This window comes from Rhineura floridana, chromosome 8 (genome assembly GCF_030035675.1).
Source record: "Rhineura floridana isolate rRhiFlo1 chromosome 8, rRhiFlo1.hap2, whole genome shotgun sequence".
Lineage (NCBI taxonomy): Eukaryota > Metazoa > Chordata > Lepidosauria > Squamata > Rhineuridae > Rhineura > Rhineura floridana.
Window position 1 is genome coordinate 55224357 of NC_084487.1, and position 18627 is coordinate 55242983.

At 39.9% G+C, this 18627-nt stretch overlaps 1 protein-coding gene across 2 annotated transcripts in view; it reads right to left on the reverse strand.

The window, feature by feature from the left end:
* Positions 1–1557: 1557 nt before the first annotated feature.
* The window catches only part of ELK3 (ETS transcription factor ELK3), a 77118-nt gene continuing 60048 nt past the window's right edge, over positions 1558–18627 (reverse strand). The window contains exons 4-6 of one of the 2 annotated variants that reach the window (XR_009764435.1): positions 14613–14735; positions 5953–6164; positions 1558–4997 (exon numbers count right to left, since the gene is read on the reverse strand). Coding sequence is in view for 1 of the 2 variants with exons in the window: in XM_061639526.1 (XP_061495510.1) it covers positions 6066–6164; positions 14613–14735 (222 nt within the window). In the remaining variant the exon portion in view is untranslated. Of the gene's footprint in view, positions 6165–14612; positions 14736–18627 lie in introns of both variants that reach the window. The other variant, XM_061639526.1, reaches the window with a different exon arrangement.

Below are 18627 nucleotides of genomic sequence, written 5' to 3' on the forward strand. Positions count from 1 at the left end.
AGGTGGTTCCTGAGTCCAGATAATTGGTCAATTGACTGTTTTGGATGGGGTTGTATTTCCTGTGAAAGAGCAGGGCTCCTGGATCCTCTTTGTGACTAGGAGTGCCTTTTACCAACTTTAGCTGGTAAGACAGCTGTGGCTGTTTCTGGACTGGGAAAGCCTGACCATGCACTGGTAACCTTTGATGCAATGTTCATTGTTTCTGAATCCAAGGCATACGTTTTATCAGAAGTGTGAGGGCTGGCTTCATACAAAGCATGGTGAACTCAGTGTGGCTTGTTATGTGTTCTGTTACTTTATATTAGTAATTACAGCAGCCATAGATTCCATTTGAACATGTATGATACCAAACACGACAAAGTGGTTCTGTTTACTAAGGGCCAAATCCACTTCAGGAATAGGATAAAAAAGGGACCAGTTTCTGCACAAATACATTGGAAGAAAATATACCATGAGCTAAGGCTGATCTACATACTTGCTTATAATCAGTGTGTTACTCTTTTTTATATACATTGGATGCCACTTTACGTTTTGTATACTTAAGAAACTTGAAATAATGAGCTGAAAAACAAAATTTTAGAACTTTGTTTCCCTTCCTTTTGCTTATTGATATGCTTGAATTTTCATACGTGAGCTTGTCAGTTTTCAGAGGTCAAAACATCTCATAATGAAAGCTGAAACTGTTCCATGTCCAGTTTACCTCAGGAGTTGCCTTTTGTTCTTCAGGAAAATTGCTATTGCTCCTATTAGTGCTAGTAAGTACCCTGTGTCTTCCCCAAAGGTCTGATTACAATTTAGTTTCAAAGAATTTGATCCTTAAGTTTTAATGCAATTATTCTTTTAATTTTATTTATTTATTTTATATCCTGCCCTTCCTCCCAGAAGGAGCCCAGGGTGGCAGTCTATGCATTATTATATATAAAGTAGTGCTGTGCTGAAATCTGTCCTCCAATTTCTTGAAAATTTTCTTCCCGTCAAAAGAGGCTTCAGTTTTTCTGCCTCATTCTCTGGGGACTTTATTTCTTTATAATTTCAGAGGGTGGAAGGTTCTGCGCTTATCTTCTCATTATAAGACTGTGGGTGGTATATGTGGTGTTTTTTCTTTCCAGTAAACATTTCTCCACCTCTCTGCACACCCCCTGGCTTCCTGCACTTCCTGATCTGAGAAAGCCCCATGGGAGGAGTTACTTCATGATGTCTTCCCCTGGGCTTTACTGGGTAGATGATTTGTAGAATGAAAGAATACAGACATCCCTTGACTACGTCAAAAGTAAGGTAAGCATGACAAAAAGCCTGCACCCTCGTCATGAGAATTGCACCAAAATTCTCTTTCCTCTTGGATAATTTTCAAATGCAATTTCTTTTCTCATTAATTGGTGGAGAATGGTTGAAAAAATGTGAAATTTTTGCCACAGCCCTAATATAACGTACCAAAAATGGAACTATTTCCAGAATTCTAATAAGCTATGTTCAACTAGTAAAATGCAGGGAGCAAGAAAGAATACTGAATTAGAAAGGTGATAAAAAAAACATTCTCACAGACAGTAGAGAAGGGACTGAGAGAATTATTATTACACATAAAGGGGGGAAATCAAATGACCGTATAGTACATTTCAATTACTACAAATTCTTGATCTGTAGGTAACAATCTATGGCTTCTTATAGTCTTACTGGGCTCTGCTTTGTCCTCAATAATGCTATTTGCTACATATGTAATCTTTTAATTTTTTTTCTAAAGCATTGTACAAATATTACTGATCCTCACAACAGCCCTGTGAGGTAGGTTAAGTAAATAACTTGAAGATGTTTACAAATGCAAAGAGTGTATTAAAATAATCAAAGGACTTCTCAGGTTTAAAGGACATTCTGTTGGAAAAGCATGATGGCTTAATGGATAATTTGGGCTATTGTCACCTTGCTCAGTCCATCATACCAGCCACTATGGTGCCTCTAAAGGAGATGTTCAGAAATGCAACTTACAATTGTAAGCAAATGTTCATATATTTTCTCATGTGTTTGACCTTTTCTGGCCCACAATAGGTGTAACTTGTATGTTGCAGATAGTATATACAACAACTTCAGTTGAGGAGCACTTTTTAAAATTGTTGCAAACAACAAATATTTGTATGCATCTGGCAACTTCACTGTACAACTTTTGACAAATGCTTAAAATGCACCTCTTTACCCTAACCCTTCAGCACACGAGATGTATATTTTTAGGACCCACCCTATTTTCTGTGTTGTTGTTTAGGTTGTTTTTAACTGTTATGTCTTTTTAAATTGTTGTTGCCCGCCCTAGGACCTCTGGATGAACAGCGGGTAATAGTTTTTAATTCTAATAATAATTCTAAAAATAATAATTTGGCTGCAGGAAAATACTTGCATATTAAGAGTGGGGAGAACATCAGCCTTTTATGTGTAACTAACTTTCATGGCTTTCTTTAGCTTGCATGCTTCAGAATGAGGTATATTGTTCCCAAGAGGGGAAAAGCTGGCTTTTTACTTCAGTGGAATGTCAACAGTGAGTGTGGTTAAGTAATACCCACATTAATGTATAGCTGCATCCTCACGTGAATTTTCCTTGTGTCTTCTTGCATACTTCTCTCCAGGCCCAGACAAGGAGAGCTCCAAACTTCACACAGGTAACATGACTGCATAGAGTACTTTGGTGTTTCGCACAGCAAACATGGACACACCTGTACCCTTAAAACACTTAAAGAGCAAGGTATGTCACTCACTTTCATGTGTGTGCTACACAAAATGCCAGTGTATCTGTGGGAATCTTGTTTGCTGTATAAAGCTGAGGAGCTCATGTCCATATTTCTAATGAAATGTATTTCCACAAATCATGAAGAACTCTGAAGTCCTATTACAGATTTTTTTGGGCTTTTTACAGTGAAAGTGTAAGAATAAAATAGTGCTGCTAATAAGTTTGTTGATATATATTCCACTATCCAGTGAGGCGTCACACTCTCGTTTCACTGCTGGACTGATTCCTTTTGTAGAAAAATTCCATGCAGTTCAGCACAATAGTTAAATAACATAGGATTTAGCAGGGGAAACAAGATTAGGTGTGGCGTTTATGGGCTCTTGGAAAGACAGTAGGCATTTAGAAAGGACAATAAGTTGAGTAGTATGACTCCAACTGATTTGTATTTAAGGAAAAGAGATTAAGGTGGGTTTGAGTATTACCTTATTTAATGTGCATTTTCTGGCCTTTACAAAATGTACATTATAAACCTTCCATTGTTAATTATGTGAGGAAGGAGAGCAAGTACAAAGGGGCTGCAGGCACATTCCTAGTCCTAGCCCTTTGCTACTCACCAATTCAACCATAACTTCTGCAACAGGGAGCCTTTTCGGCTTGTAGAGCCTCTGCAGCTTAGGGGCCCTGATCTTCCAGGGGTCTAAATTCACACATAGGGTCTCCCTGAGTAGAGAAACCACTGAAATATTTGCAGTTAAACTCATGAGCAGCCAACACAACCAGTGCAACATTTGGGAGGTGGAGTGGGTAAAAGTAAAGAGTACTAAGTGCTGACAGTATGTTAAAATGCCTTACTCCCTCTGACATGTTTTTACTGCTGAAATTGCTGAAACCTAGCATAGTTTTTGCTTTATGTTATCAAATACAGAAAAGTATAAAGATTACATTTGGTCTTCATTCATTACATTTCATGATATCAAAATTCTTTTAACAAGTTCCATCCTCTTCTACAATTAAAGCATAGACTATACTTGCAAAATTATTGTGTTGACAACCTCTGTCTTCCAGGTTTGTAACACCTGTTTTGGTTGCCTGCAATAAACAGTATACTGAGAATCTCCATATTGGAATTAAGTGTGGGAATATAATTTCAGAAGCATGCAGGAAGATAGTCTAAGATCATTGGATCAGCATGTAAAAATATATCCAAATTCTGCTAGAAACTGTAAATAGAATTTTGTATATTCAGCAATGGATGTGTTTTCCATGTATAGAACTTCTTAACTTTTGGCAATCAGAAATGATGCATCCTGCAGAGGTGGAACATGGTGGCTTTAGGAGGTAGAGGAACACTGTGGGGAGGGGTGTGTGATCAGTGGCTCTTTTCAGATAGCAAAAACTGTTCCAGAAAGAATACTGAATAAACCTCACTGCAATACAAACTTCAGCATATAAACTGCAGTGGGAACCACTTGTAGTACATTAGTCCTTTTATTCCATATTTTCATTTAAAAGCGCACACAAGTTTCAGTTTGGCAACTTGGAAGACCAAACATTTATTATTTCTTCCAGAGCTGTGGTTCCCAAACTTTGTTTCCTACAGACCACTTGAAAATTGCTGAGGGTCTTGGTGGACCACTTAATGATTTTTCTGCAGGCTGTAGCAATTGTAGTGTGCTGTGCTGGATGGGGTATGGTTTTGAATTGTATTTTTGTAGATTCCTTTATTTCTTATAGTTTGGAGTATTACAATTTGCATTCCTTAGAATTCAAATTGTAATATAATAAAATACAATATAAGAAATAAAAGAAGCAATAAAAATACAATTAAAATAATTATGCATATTTAACATGAACATTCTGCAGACCACCTGAATGAAGCTTGTGGACCACTGGTGGTCTACAGACCACAGTTGGAGACCTCTGTTGCAGAGTGTCTAGATGTTTCTAAATCAATGGAACCAGTAATTTTCAAGATAAAACTTTTAGGTAGGTTATGTAGAGTATCACTGCAGTTTGTATGAATTCTCAAATGAACTTTGGGAACCTGACATAAGTCGGAATGTTCATTTAATCTAAACATTTTCAGTGTTTGGTTATAGTTAACATGTTCATAAAATATGCATGCGTGGGATATTTTCTAGATTGAAGCTGATGGACATAATGCTCTTTATGTGTCATCCGCACTTATTTAATTCTGCTTTTGTGTTGTATTTCAGTCTTCAGGAAACCAGTCTTAACATTCTAGGAAGTGACACAAGCTCTGTTTCTCTGTCTTCAGTGTTCTAAACTGCTGAAAAGAAAAAGAGCCTTGGTATTATTAAATTACAATGTTCAATACTCTGGGTATCGTATTTGCTTTCTGGCTATTGATAGGAGTCTATCATGCTATCAGACATTTTTTAAAAAATGTAATCATGAGGGCTAGAAAGACTTCTTAAAATTCTTAGGACGCCTGATTTTTTTAAGCCACTGGCCATGCAAAACTGGATCCACTTGCTTCAAAGTACTTGAAAAATTAACCTGGAAGGTGCAATACCTTGAGTACGGTCAGGAACTTGAAGATCAATTAAAAGTGTCTTCTAACAGTCTGATTAGTACACAGAAATGAGTGGCACTGAGCAAGGTTATATCCTCTTAATTTAAGAATATCTCTAAAATATGTTGTACATATTTAAGGCCATGTTCCTCTTACAGAGAAGAATTGAAGCACCTATTTCTAAATAGTGTCCTATTCTTAAACACACTTACTGGCCAAAATATTTATTATGACCCCTCAGTTCAGCAAGGAAATAGGATTCATTATATAACTGGAAAGCACTTAATTCAAAATTACATGAATACATGACACCATATGGCCTACCACAAGGGTAATATTGAAATACTAGTATGGGGGCAGGGGATGTTCAATACTTGGTTCCTTTTCAACCTTTATCTTAATACTGGAAAATATATAAATCATTTATATAACATTATGCAAAAGAAGGCACAGCCGGTTATAGTTTACACAAGCACGATGCATAATATGCAGAAATACAGAATTAAAAAGTTTCACATCCTTTAGATATTGTTTTGAAATCTATTAAGAAAAGTACTTCATTAACAGTGTTCAACACTTGGAGAGCGAGGATATAAAAAAATTATAACTCATTTTAATGCACAACAGATTCTTATAAAAAAACACTGTTTAAAATGCTAAATAAACATTATACAAGTAGATCATCCATGTAATGAAAAGTGCAAACCATAGTAAAAGAGGGTTTCATCATGTCCTTCCAGTGTCACCAGAAAAATGAAACCCATCAGAATGGCTGTGTAAAATCCAGTTTGTTAGTGAGTCCTTTAATTTGCAGATATATCAGGATTTATGAGCGTTTGGAGAAAGGAGAACTGGAGAAGAGGCCCCATCCAAGCTGGGAATTGGCACTGGGATGTGACCGTTTAGCAGAGTTGGAAACTGCAAGAGGAACAAAGAGAAATATTTGGTGGTATTCAGTAGGCACATTAAGGCTCAATTCAGATAGTACATGGAGTGCTAAACCATGCTGTATGCTGTGTACAAGCTGGAATGAACTTGAGCCAAGCCTTGGGGTTGTGCACTCTCCCCCATTTGGCAAGGGGGAAGCCTTCTACAGCATTTTGTTTCTCTTTTCCTGAACCTCGGTTTGTCACCATGTATGAACCAGAGATCAGGTTTAGCACAAACAAGGTGGGTTGTTTAGTAACTGACCAGAGTTTGTGTTGCACTACCATCTCTGGTTGATAGGTAACACGAAGCTTTGGGTTTTTTTCAAGTGAAATTAAATGCTGCTGGGTGAAGTCACATAAGATTGATGGGTGGTTATTGTACATTCTGTGGACCATAGATTGATTGCTTGTAAAGTTTTAAAATCATTGCATATCTATGTTATAAAAATACATGATGTTCATTAAGTACCTTGGCTTTATTCATTCTCTTACATCTATTGGTATGGGGATATTATTCTCTAGATTTGTAATTCTGGTTTGTCAGTTCACTTATTATGCCAAACTATAGTTAACACAAACCCATTTCAAACCAGAGTTTCTGATTCTGGTTGGCCACTTAATTTAGACATCATCCCAAACCATAGTTAATGTGAACCTGCCTTAAACCAGAGATGGGGAACCTGGTCCCCTGGGGTCCAAACGCAGCCCTCTAGGCCTCTTTATCAGGACTCTTCCCTGGCTGCAAGCTTCACTGGCCCTGCTCCATGCCCTCCTTGAGTGCTTTTACCTAGCTGGAATATGTCTTTGAACTGTGATAATGCCTCTTGCTTGCCCAGATGGAGGGTGGAGCGATGTGTGTGTTTGTGCATGTAGAAACCTCTGACTTTTGTATAGTTGGAACGAAGCCTACTGTACAAAGGGTAAGAGTCTTGTCCGTTGCTCCACCCACTTCTGGCTCTGGTCCTGCCCACCACTGGCATGCAGCTCCTGGAAGATTGCCCATGAGGCAATGCAGCCTTTGGGCTGGAAAAGATTCCCCATCTTTGCCTCATGAACATGCTTCCCACCTGTTGTGCAGGTCCCCATGCAGCTTCTGATCTTTCCGTGGCATCTGCATGACTCAAACAAGCCATAGTACGGCTTCTTGTATTGTCCAAACCCAGATTGTTCTTTCTTTGCCAGAAATAAACTAAGAACAAACCTGGATTTGATTATGAGATGCAAGCCACAGTCATGTACTCCCCCTCTCTTCCATATGCAAAATGACAATGTTAAAAGCTTCTGTTTTCACTTTAGACTATAAACTACTGTTTCCCATTATGATGTATAAACTCAGGAGTACCTGCAGTTCATTCTAACTCTAGTCATTGGAAATAAACCAGGATAAAACTTTTAAAAATAAATACTAGCATTATAATAAACCACAGTTCCTTGGGTTTATGCATGTACGTAAGCTATGACTTAAAGTGAACTAGAACTTTATTCTCCTCCTATAATGTGCAGAAAAGAGGGGAAGGGGGAGTATGTGAGCCCAGGACAAGGAAAGATTGCGTAGGCTCTTTGAATGACTGCTTTAAAATCCTGTATAAGTGGGTTTTATTTGTATTTTTGTTTCTTTTTGAATAATTTCAATAAACAATTATACAAAGCAAGTGAAAGAAATCCTATGCAAGTCTTGATCAGCAAACCTTTTGTTCACTATGTATGAGGAGGAGCATTTAAAATTATCTCATCTTCAGTATGACATACTTTTATACTACATTCCATAATTTTACTATCTTAGTCTCATTTCTCTTGATGTGTAGAGTGACTCTTAAAACTTGAGGTTTGAACTATGGCAAATTGCCCTGAACTATGGCAAATTGCCCTGTTACAGAAAGTGCTTCCATGATCAAGTTTTTAAAATTTCCATTGGTTTTATCTCATTGATGATATGTGGTCTGAAGGGACATAGATGTGGACACCTTGTTGAAGCTAAGCCTAAGTCTGGAAGATAGACTACCTGGATATCCTATGTATGTTGCCTCGGATTCCATGGTGGAAGAAAGACAGGATATAAAGATATTGAATAAATTATTCCCCAGACAAAATCGATCAATCTCCCCCCCCCATATATAAAACAAAACAAGTGCAGCATTCAAAAGTCAGTGTCCAGCTGTCTCCTAAGTAATATTTTGTACACATGTAACCAATTGGAAAAAGAGATTTAATATAAATGTCACTGTTTGTGGCATTTCTATTTTACCAGAGAAATTTACAGTAAGATGGACCAATGTCATGCAGATGGGAAGTGAAGGGGCAGCAGAGAGAGGAGGAGGTAAAGGGGTATCCTGTCCACTTAGAGTTCCAGCCAACCTCTGGTATTTGACCTCTGGCACATTATCCCTTAGGGGGAATGCAGCCCTCACCACACAAAAGGTTATATTAGTTGCATTCATATTTTCACTTTCTTTTGTCTCAGTCTGTCTTCTGCAGCACAGATAAAGCACAGTTTGCATCTTAACTGCAGTCTTAAGCAACCAGCATACTGAAAACATTCTCCTTCATTTCACCAATGTGAATAGGATAGGAGCACTCTCTTGGATACCTGTACAAAGTAGGGCTGCAGGAGCATCCCAACCCAAAATGTATGGGTGAAATCTCTTCAACTCCATGTTGCTGTGCTAACTGTATTCTACAACAGACTGTCATATACTGTTTTAAAAGCAAAGAGGGTGTTTGTTTTTGCTAAAGATATACTAGAAAAACATAATTGTCCTATAATATGTTATAATCAACCAAGCATGTGAAATTTCAGGCTGTGCATGGGTTTAACTGCATGTATACTAGAAACAAGATGTAATACCCTCAGTCAGATACTTCTAGAAACTCTCAAGACAGGGAAGAAGACTGAAAAAATACACTTCTAGCAACTCCTCCCAATACTGGGTGATTCAAGTAGTCCTGCTCAGAGTAGACTCAATGATGTTAATGGACATGACTATCTTGGGTTCATTAATTTCAGTGTGTCCAGAGTAGGACTGTGTTGAATACAACCCAATGTTTTCTAAAGGCATCTGCAAAATGCCTGATTTTATGCCTTCTATGTTAAATTTTACCTCTGTAGTCCCTTTAGTACCACCCCCTAGATATGTATGTGTGTGTGTGTATTGTATTTTATGTATTTTAATTTATTTAAATATTTTGTGATTTTACTGTTTACAATTTTATTATGTACATATTTGATTTTTTTTTTGTAAGCCGCCCTGAGTGCCCTATTATAGGGTAGAAGGGAGAGATAAAAATGTTTTAAATAAATAAATATCTTTTTAACAGGCAAAATGGGGACAGTATTCACTATAGAGATTTCCCCAGTAAACAGAGACACTTGGGAGTATATATGTTTAACCTACCTACAATTATGCAAAATGCCCTAATTTGCCTAATAAATCATCCTCCAACACATGATAGCCCTTGTCTCTTTATTCCTTCACTTGCCGTGTCTTGTCAGAGGCCTGGCTCTTCAGAATGAGCTCTCTTTATGTGTTTCTATGCTGCCTGACTTGGAAGGGCCCCAGAGCCTTCCCTGGAGGTACTCAGTGCAACTATTGGGCAAATAATAAGCAAACAAACAATTGTATAGATTCTGGCTGCAAAGAGACAGCAGTCAATGGGCAGTTTGGGATGACAGTGAATTCCACTAGTGTCTCCTTGCTGCAGTTTAGACCTTTATTGCAGGGCAAACTGCAGCTCTCAACAAGTCTTTTGTTGCCCTAATTATACTGCAAGCTTTCAAATCCAGAGTGAGTTAATTGCATTCCACAAGAGGTTCTGCCAATTAAGCTGAGCGATTGAAGTAAGCTGGATGCAGGAGTGTTTCCATACGCTGGGAAACAGAAGTTGTTTTACCTGTATACCAACTTAAGAGAAATGGTTTCACCAGTCCAACTCCTTTAGTTGTGTTCCAAAATAATGTGTCTTAGTTTTCTGTAACAGCACCTGCAATCTTTTTTTCTTTTTTTAGAACAAAGAGTTTCTTGGGGCAAGTCAAGCGAGCAGCATTATACTGCTCCATTTGTCACTTTCAAGCCCTCATCCCCATTGGTATTTTAAGTAGGAGGATTAGCATTTTTGGAAGGGCAAGGATGGCATCTGGGGAAAAGCAAGATCCTAAGGATGTACAACCTCATCCCTTTTTTCCTCCTTTACTCAGTTAACGCTTTACTGCAGTTGCATTTGGTTTTGGAGAACACCTAGTGAAATGAGAGACTTCTGAATATGTTGTGGGGTGGTGGTTGTGGCTGTGCTCCTCCCTGTCCAGAGACAATTCACCCTAAACACTAGATCATCTGCTACCTTAAATGTACTGCTTTGTAAGCTCCCCAGAGCATGGCCTTGGCCTCTGTTGGAAACAGAGTGGTGGACTAGAAGAACCTTTTGGTTTGATTTAGTTGGGCTACTCTTACCATGGTCATTGTGACTCAGCTCTGACAGCTTCCATTTTCTGTTGGGGCAGGGTGGGAAAGAATTATCCTCAATTGAGACCCTACAAGCTGATGACTGACACGGTCCAAGCTGATCATCTTGTGCACATCCCCCCCTTCTTACATCTCTATGTGGCCTTTCTTTTATCATGGCAGTGAAGGCAGTGTACATGTAATTCCCATGTGTTCACTGACCAGATCCAAATAGCTTTGCTTCAGTACGGTGGTGACTTCATATGCCTTCAGACCATCCCATGAGGCCATACTGTGGTGCATACTATCTCAAATGCTGCACATTTTATCCCACATACATTCTACATATGCAAAAGGATGCTGTCTAGCAAAGCATTTAAGTGGAAACCTATGTCCTTCATGGACAGGGAGGTGATGGTGATGTATTAGTCATGGGAAAGCTGGTCAAAAGTTTCATTTTGGCCAAGAATTCATAGACTAATATAGATAGATCCCTATTTCATAGCCTTCGTCCCTCCCACCTGGAAAACTAACAAGAACATGTATGAAGGGATGAGAGTTAGGGTTACTCATCCAGTCTTGTGGATCCTAGCTCCTTTAACAATGCACAGCATATATCACAGATCACAAAAGTTTATTCACTCATGAAAAGCTAGTATCAAAATTCTACTGTCACAGTAGTGCAGTGCTAAGAGCAAATGATCACTCTTGGCAGAGACTAGGGCAGGGATGGGGAGCCTATGGCCCTCCAGATGTTGGACTCCAACTCTCACCAGCCCCAGCCAGCATAGCCAGTTAGGCTGATCAGGGATGATGGGAACTGAAGTCCAACAACACTTCAGGGCCACAGGTTCCCCAATCCTGGGCTAGGGCTTTTCTCTCCTTGCTCCTGCTGTTTCCAAGAGTTCTCTGTAGCTCCCACTCATAGTTCAAATGTTCTCTTCACCTAAGCTTCTCATAGGGTTTAACCAGTTTGGAACTATTTAGCACTCCCTGAGACTCCATATGCTTTATCGTTCATTTTGGGCCAAAATAGCTGTGATAGCTGCTGCCACATTTGTTGTTCATGTGACTGCCCCATTCATCATATATAAAGAGGGATAGGTGGATTGGTCTAATTTCAATATAAAAAGGGGCCTGAAGGTAAGGGGAGCTGAAACACACACACTCTTTATCTCCCAGCTCCAATACTGGAAGTGAGACTGGCTGGGATCAAAGTGCCTGATAAGGAAGGTTCAGCTTCCTTCCCCTGTACGCCCCTTTTGATAGTAAAAGTAGACCCCATCCCAACTGACATACGAACAGATGGAGCTGTGGCCCTTATTTCTTTGGCCATCCCAAGTAACGAAACAAGATTGCAATGCTGCATGAGCACAGACGCATGCCTCCTGTTCATTTCACCTTTTCACAGTCAGTATTCTCTCCATCAAAGGAGAACGGACGTAAGAATTAAACATTGGTACCTTTCATTGTAAACAAAAAGTGCACTATTTGCTTCAGCTTTAATGCCCTCAAAGGCGAATGCTGAAAAAACTGGGTTTGGGCCCTTGAAAGAAAAAATATAGCAAGCTTACTGTGAGTACTGAAAGCCCCCCCCCATGTCAATGCTTTTTGGGTTGGGGGCAAGGAAGCAATCTGCATCCTGTGTGTAGACATAATTTGTTTTGTAACCCTGGTCAGGAACATTAGCTGAGATTTCAGCACTTTGCCAATCCACATATTCTTCCAGATACAAAATATGTTCCTACAGTATGTAAGGCTCTGTTTTGCCCTCAAGGCATCCTTGGTCAGGAGAGGCTTTACCTGTAAGGATGGAAGAGAGCTGACAATCCTTGGTAAGCCCTTTTTTTGTTTTCTAAAGTCAAATCCTTGGTGAGTTGGATCAGGTTCAAGCTCAGCAGCTATTGCCACTTTTTATTTGGTTCTTGGGAAGAACACTTCTCCTATGCTAATAGATTTGTCATCTTGGCCTTTCTTTGAGCCACACATTAGCCAAATAAGGACCCTTGATGTGACAGATCTAGATCCCCTTTTCACTTCCAGTTACCACTAATGGGTGCTGAACGCACTTGGCTCTCACTACAGGGCAGGTCATGGATGCTTCTCTCTGATCCTAACTGGATGTCTAAGCAAGTGTGCAACATTAGGAAACACTAAAAATAAGGAATTCGTGTGAGGCAAAAAAGAGCCCTTGGACAACTCTGCTGCACAGGAGGTCATCTAAGTAAGAACTGCTGCTGTAGCTCAGTAAGGATACATGGGGAGATGGATATCTTGTATTTTCAGGACTCATCTCTTGAACCTATGCTGCAGAGGTTAGGATAAATCCCTTGGTTTCGGTGGTGAGTGTGTCTTCTTCCAACTGTTCTGCATCTAATACACAGTTCATACCTGTCCCCACCATCACCTCTCTGTTTTGGTGAGCATATTAGATTCAGGATCGTGGTGGTAGAGTTATCTACAAAAACTGGAACAAGTGTATCCAGGAACATTTTACACATTGCTTTATATAGTAGATATGAATCTTGTTTGCACTAGGTGCATTATATATTGACAACTTGGGAACTGGCCACAACTATTTCCCTGCTACACCTTCTCCTTAACTCTTCCATTTTGCGTAAACGCTACCCAATGTCACTTAGGTTTGTCCTCCCCCACCTCAGCTCCTTGCAATAGTTGCTGTCTGTGCACACACTCAACAGAAAAACATCTGACACGGCAACAGAGGGTTTTAGAGTTACTTTTTTGTGGGAGTGCCTTGGTGCACACCAATTTGTACAAGCACACAGTTGTTAAATTTATCAAGGAGGGAATGCAAGCATGCATGCATGCATAGATGGAAGTGGGGAAAAACAAAAAATGAATGTTAAAGCCACCAGTTTTTAGAGATGTTTGCGTGAGAAGCCGAGAGATGTATCACTACCAGGTATCTATATTTAGCACAAGCCCTTTTGATATCTTTGTAAGAAAAAATCTTTAAACCAAGGAATGCAGACCGAAATGCAAGGTAGCATAGCAAGACAATGCAAACTTGAATATTTACAGATGGCATACCACAGCAGTGCTGCTACAAAGGCTTAATAAAAAGTCAGCAGTTCTTACAAGCTGGATGTATGGGAATATATGACAGCTCAGACTTTGGTGTCTTCAAGCCCCACCCCCCTCAGTAGCATGGCCATTCTGTAGATAAATTATCTTTGCTTGCTCCAGGTGCTTCCCCGACATAAATTGGCTTATGTTTCCTGTTATTGGTGAGCACAGTTTTCCTGTGTCAGCCATGTGAGCTCAGAGGCCAAATTCCAGGTGATGGTGCTAACATTTTTATACCCAATACACTTTCTCCCTTGTTGATAGGGGTTGATCCTGGACCTGTGTAACTGAGATGCCCTTGTGATCACTACTTTCTCTACATGGTTTATAATCCCTATAAATCAACAGTGTTCCTGCAGCTTCCTCAACACAGCCTCAGAAGTGGCAAACTAACCCTTAGAGTAATCTTCAGGATTCTGTTGTGCCTTTTTTTCATTGGTCTGCCCACATGCTCCTACAGCTGTGTCAGGCAGACAGTTCTGACATGAAGTCTCTTTTAACCTCATATTTTGGATGAAAAATCAAAACTGTTGTTCTGGTACATGTATTTTCACTAATTGTGACAGAGATGGAACTTATTTAATAGCAGTACAATTAGCCACCAACATCACTCCTGCTGGTGCACTGGTGATGTCAGTTCCTTGCCTCTTTAGGTGCCTGGCTCCAGCAAACAAGCAAATGTCCATCAGCGCACTGTGTATAGTTCCTGCCTTCTGACACCTTCATTGCTTTATCTCACCCTGCTATTGAAGCTCCTTTCCTGTGAAGAGAAGTATTGCTTTTGCTCACCTAATATCTCTCTTTTCCTATACGGAAAGGCAATCTCTCCCCTCCAAAAATTAACAGTTTATTTGGCTCCTTGGCCAGAAAGATCCACCTGAGAGAGTGCAGTCATCGTTAGTCCAACCTACCTGGAACAGGGTGTTTGGTCCTTGCAGCCTGGCAGGACTCAAAGGAGCAACAGGGCTGAGGCTGCTCCAGAAGTGAATGCTGGAAAGCAGCGGGCTTGGGGTCAACAGCAATCCATTTGGGGTCTGCAAGACAAAAGACACCACATGTGTGTTCTTACATTTATCTCCTAGAATCATAGAGTTGGAAGGGGACTTGTAGGCCATCGAGTCCAACCCCCTGCTCACAGCAGGAAATTCACAGCTAGAGCATCTCCCGCAGATAGCTGTCCAGCCTCTGCTTGAAGACATCCAGCGAAGGGGATCCCACCACCTCCCTAGGCAGTCGGTTCATCAGCTTAGTCATGTCTTGATGCACATAACCAGGTTGAAAGGCACAGAGTTCTCCCCTCCTCCATCTTAGCTTTTTCAGCACAGTAATTTTAATGTTTTGTGCTTGTAAACTGATCTGCTTTTTTAACCTTTTCTAATAAGCATTTTAATAGGGATTTGGTTAAAGAATTGTGAATTATTGATATCGCCACATACTGCGTCTTAGGTCTCAAATATCTGAAAGACTGCCTCCTTTCTACAGACCCTCTCTGGTTTTAAGATCGCCAGAGAGGGCCTTCTTGGTAGTTCCACCACTCTCAAAAGTTTGGGGGGGGATCCATGTGAGGGCATTCTCCATGGCAGGTCCTAAGTTGTAGAATTCCCTCTTCACAGAGAACCATCTGGCACCTTGACTATATTGTTTCTATGCCGAAGACATACCTCTTTACCTTGGCCTTTGACATTTGAGATATATTTTTTACGACCCACCCTACTCTTGAGATTGCAATTTGCTTTAAATTGTTTTTAATATTGTACTTTTAAATTGCTATAATCCACTCTGGGACCTTATGTTGAAGGGCAGGTAAGAAATTTAACAAAAAAAACAACAACAACAATAATAATAATGTGCTTTGTCTGGGTGAGTTTCTATGAAACCTCTTTCCAGTTGCATCCTCTTGGAAAGGAGTAGAGTGAGCCGAACATGGTTGTGATGAAGGAAGAAAGAACTGGATCCAAAGATGCCCTTGGTCTCACAAAAGGGCTTTTTTACACTTCACACTAGAGCACTCCATGATCAAAAGTGATTGTTTTTCCTATGCAACAGCTTGTGCTAGCAAAATCATAGGAACTGCTAAAGAACCTGCTTATTATCACACTGTGTAAACTCTTAAGCATTTGCAGGACATTATTAGTGGCAATTCTCCCTAAGGGGAATAGTTCAGTGTACATCAACTGTTTTGCATGCAGAAAGTCTCAGGTGCAATCCCTGGCTTATTCAGGTAGGACTGGGAAACATTCTCTGCCTGAAACCGTGGAGAGCTGCTGCAAGTCAATGTCGACAATACTGAACTGATGGACCAATGCTCTGACTTGGTGTTCAGCAACTTCCTACTTTTTACAGTTCTTTGGATCTGGCTTTCCTGCTGGTCCAAACCACAGAGCTATACCCATGTACAGGTACTGACTATAGCCACCTTAAATGCTAATATTAAAAAAGCAACTAGAATATGCAACCTGTACAGGATCAAAACATTGTGTTTAAACAAAGTTAGCCCCTGCTCTAGAATATATGGCAAAACTCACTACTATTTCATTGTTGCTCTTTGGCTATGGCAGAATCTACATTGATATTCTTTGAAATGTGTGTAGGATTGAGCCTGGGACCTTAAAAATGTGAGGAAAGCTACCAATCACCCTCCTCCCCCTGTCTGTTTAATCTACAAGTTATTTAGTTTAACATCAGGTCGATGATGATGTCCCATGTAGAACATGACATCACTGTACAGCAAATAACCTTTTTTTTCTTAATTAGGAAGTACTTTCACTATCTCATAGTGCTCAGTTCTTGTGTTTAGTCCTCATTACCACAGTTACATGATGTGTCTGCCCAGCTGAGGGCGACAAGGCACTTTATTTTCTAACAGAGAAGGTTAAGAAGTATGAACAGTAACATATATGCAGCTCAAATATATATTCAGCTCAAATTCAGAACTGATATTTTCTTTGAGCTTCTGTACAATCCATATTGACTATCATATGGACAGGGACTGAGCATGGAACCTTAAGAATATGTTCCACTATGAACTGTGTCTCTTCCTTGTTGTTTGCCATCACTTTACTCATGTAGTGCAGCAGAGAAATCAATATGTGCAATGATCCACAGATGCAAACTTAGGTGGAAGTTACCAAATGGAGGCAACAAAATCTCCCATAAAGTCTTAGAAATAGTTCTCACATTTAATCTTTGGAGAACAGTCAAAGCAGTAGCAGTGGACATTATTTTTTTGTACCATAAAGTGTATATTTACTCTAGAATGATGACTAAGACCACCCAGAATGCAACTTCTACAGACAGCTTTGAAATCTCCTAACCACTGAGTTCAATGAGAGTTACTCCCAAGAAAGTGTGTAGGGTTGCCATCTTCCAGCAAAAACTTCAAAATATCATGAAGCACCAAGCCTATTCCATAATCCATGTGTTGGTCTTTTAACGCTACAAGTCTTGTGACGTTTTTGCTGCAACAGACTAACCCAGCTCTTCCCGTTGGAAGCTTTTTGCACAATCATATGCACATTTACTCAGAAGTACATTCTGTTGTGCTCAAAGGAGCTTACTCTCAGGTAAGTGTGCCCAGGCCTGTAGCTTTAGTCTACCTAACTAGCCTATATGGATTTTCTATGCTCACTGTTTGCTATTTTCAACAGTGTGACTCATGAATAAATCTGAAATTTCTCTTGCAAGCAGCCCACAGCTCAGAAAGCAACTGTCAGGTCATTTATTTTTAAAAGAACTGCAAACTCTCCAGGCTTTGTCCCCAAAATAACTGTGTTTCCTTTCTTAGTATCATAGTGAGTTGATCACTGTTCAGTGTTGCCTGTTCTACCACATATCTTTTGGCTAAGCTCTGCACTCCCTCAATAGCAAGCTGTCTGAACCCTATTGTTTTATACGAGACTTGAGCAAAGGGCATTCTTTAAGCCAGACTTCCCCAACCTGGCGCCCTCCATATGTTTTGCATTATAACTCCCATCTGCTCCAGCCAAGGTGCTGTAAGCCAAAAAGGGGAATATTTAGAATCCCATTAACTAGCACCTCAGTGTAGTCACTTTGTGTTTTTACACTTAGAGAGGAGTACTATAGAACACTTTAGGGTATTTGTGTTCTCTGTAGAGAGTTAGTTTGTCTCAGAGTATTTATAAACAGCGTTAACCCTTTTCTATGTAAGATTCACAGCAGAACTCTTTCCTTACAAGGAAAATGTCAACTGGACTTAGTGGTGTCCTCTCTCTTTCAATCTTTGTTGAACATGTTTATAAGGCTTTAAATGGTTTAATATCTTTTTGTTTCATACGACATCCTACAGCCACTTCCCTGGGAGTAAGTCCCATTGAAATAAATGGGCTTTAAATGGGCTTTACTTCTGAGAAGATACAAATAGGATAACATTGTTGCAAACTGCTTTGAGAGCCCTTGTGTAGGGCTGAAAAGTGGTCATGAACTGCTCTTACAAAATAAATAACCTTTGTCTTTGTAGGACCGCTGGCGTTCTGCAACCTTCCTGCATGTATCTATAACCTGACCCTACCCTTCTTTTCAGGTTATCAGTGGCTAAAAACCCTAATGGCTATGTTCTACCTCCACGGTCTGAGGTAGTATGCTTCTGAATACCAGTTGCTGGAAATCACCAGTGGGGAGAGTGCTATTGTGCTCAGGTCCTGCTTGGGGGCTCCCCATGGGCATCTGGTTGGCCACTAGGAGAAGAGATTGTTGGACTAGATAGGCCTTTGGCCTCATCCAGCAGGGTTTTTCTCATATGACTTTGACATATTATAGAAAGCCCTGAAATAATTTCACATTTGTTTGGTGTGTGGAATGTCTGAATATGCCCTAATGTGGTAATCTGATATTTATCCAGTCAGAATCAACTGAAAGCAAGCTTCGTTTCATTTGGCACTTTGGTTAGTGGCATCATAGCATGGAAGG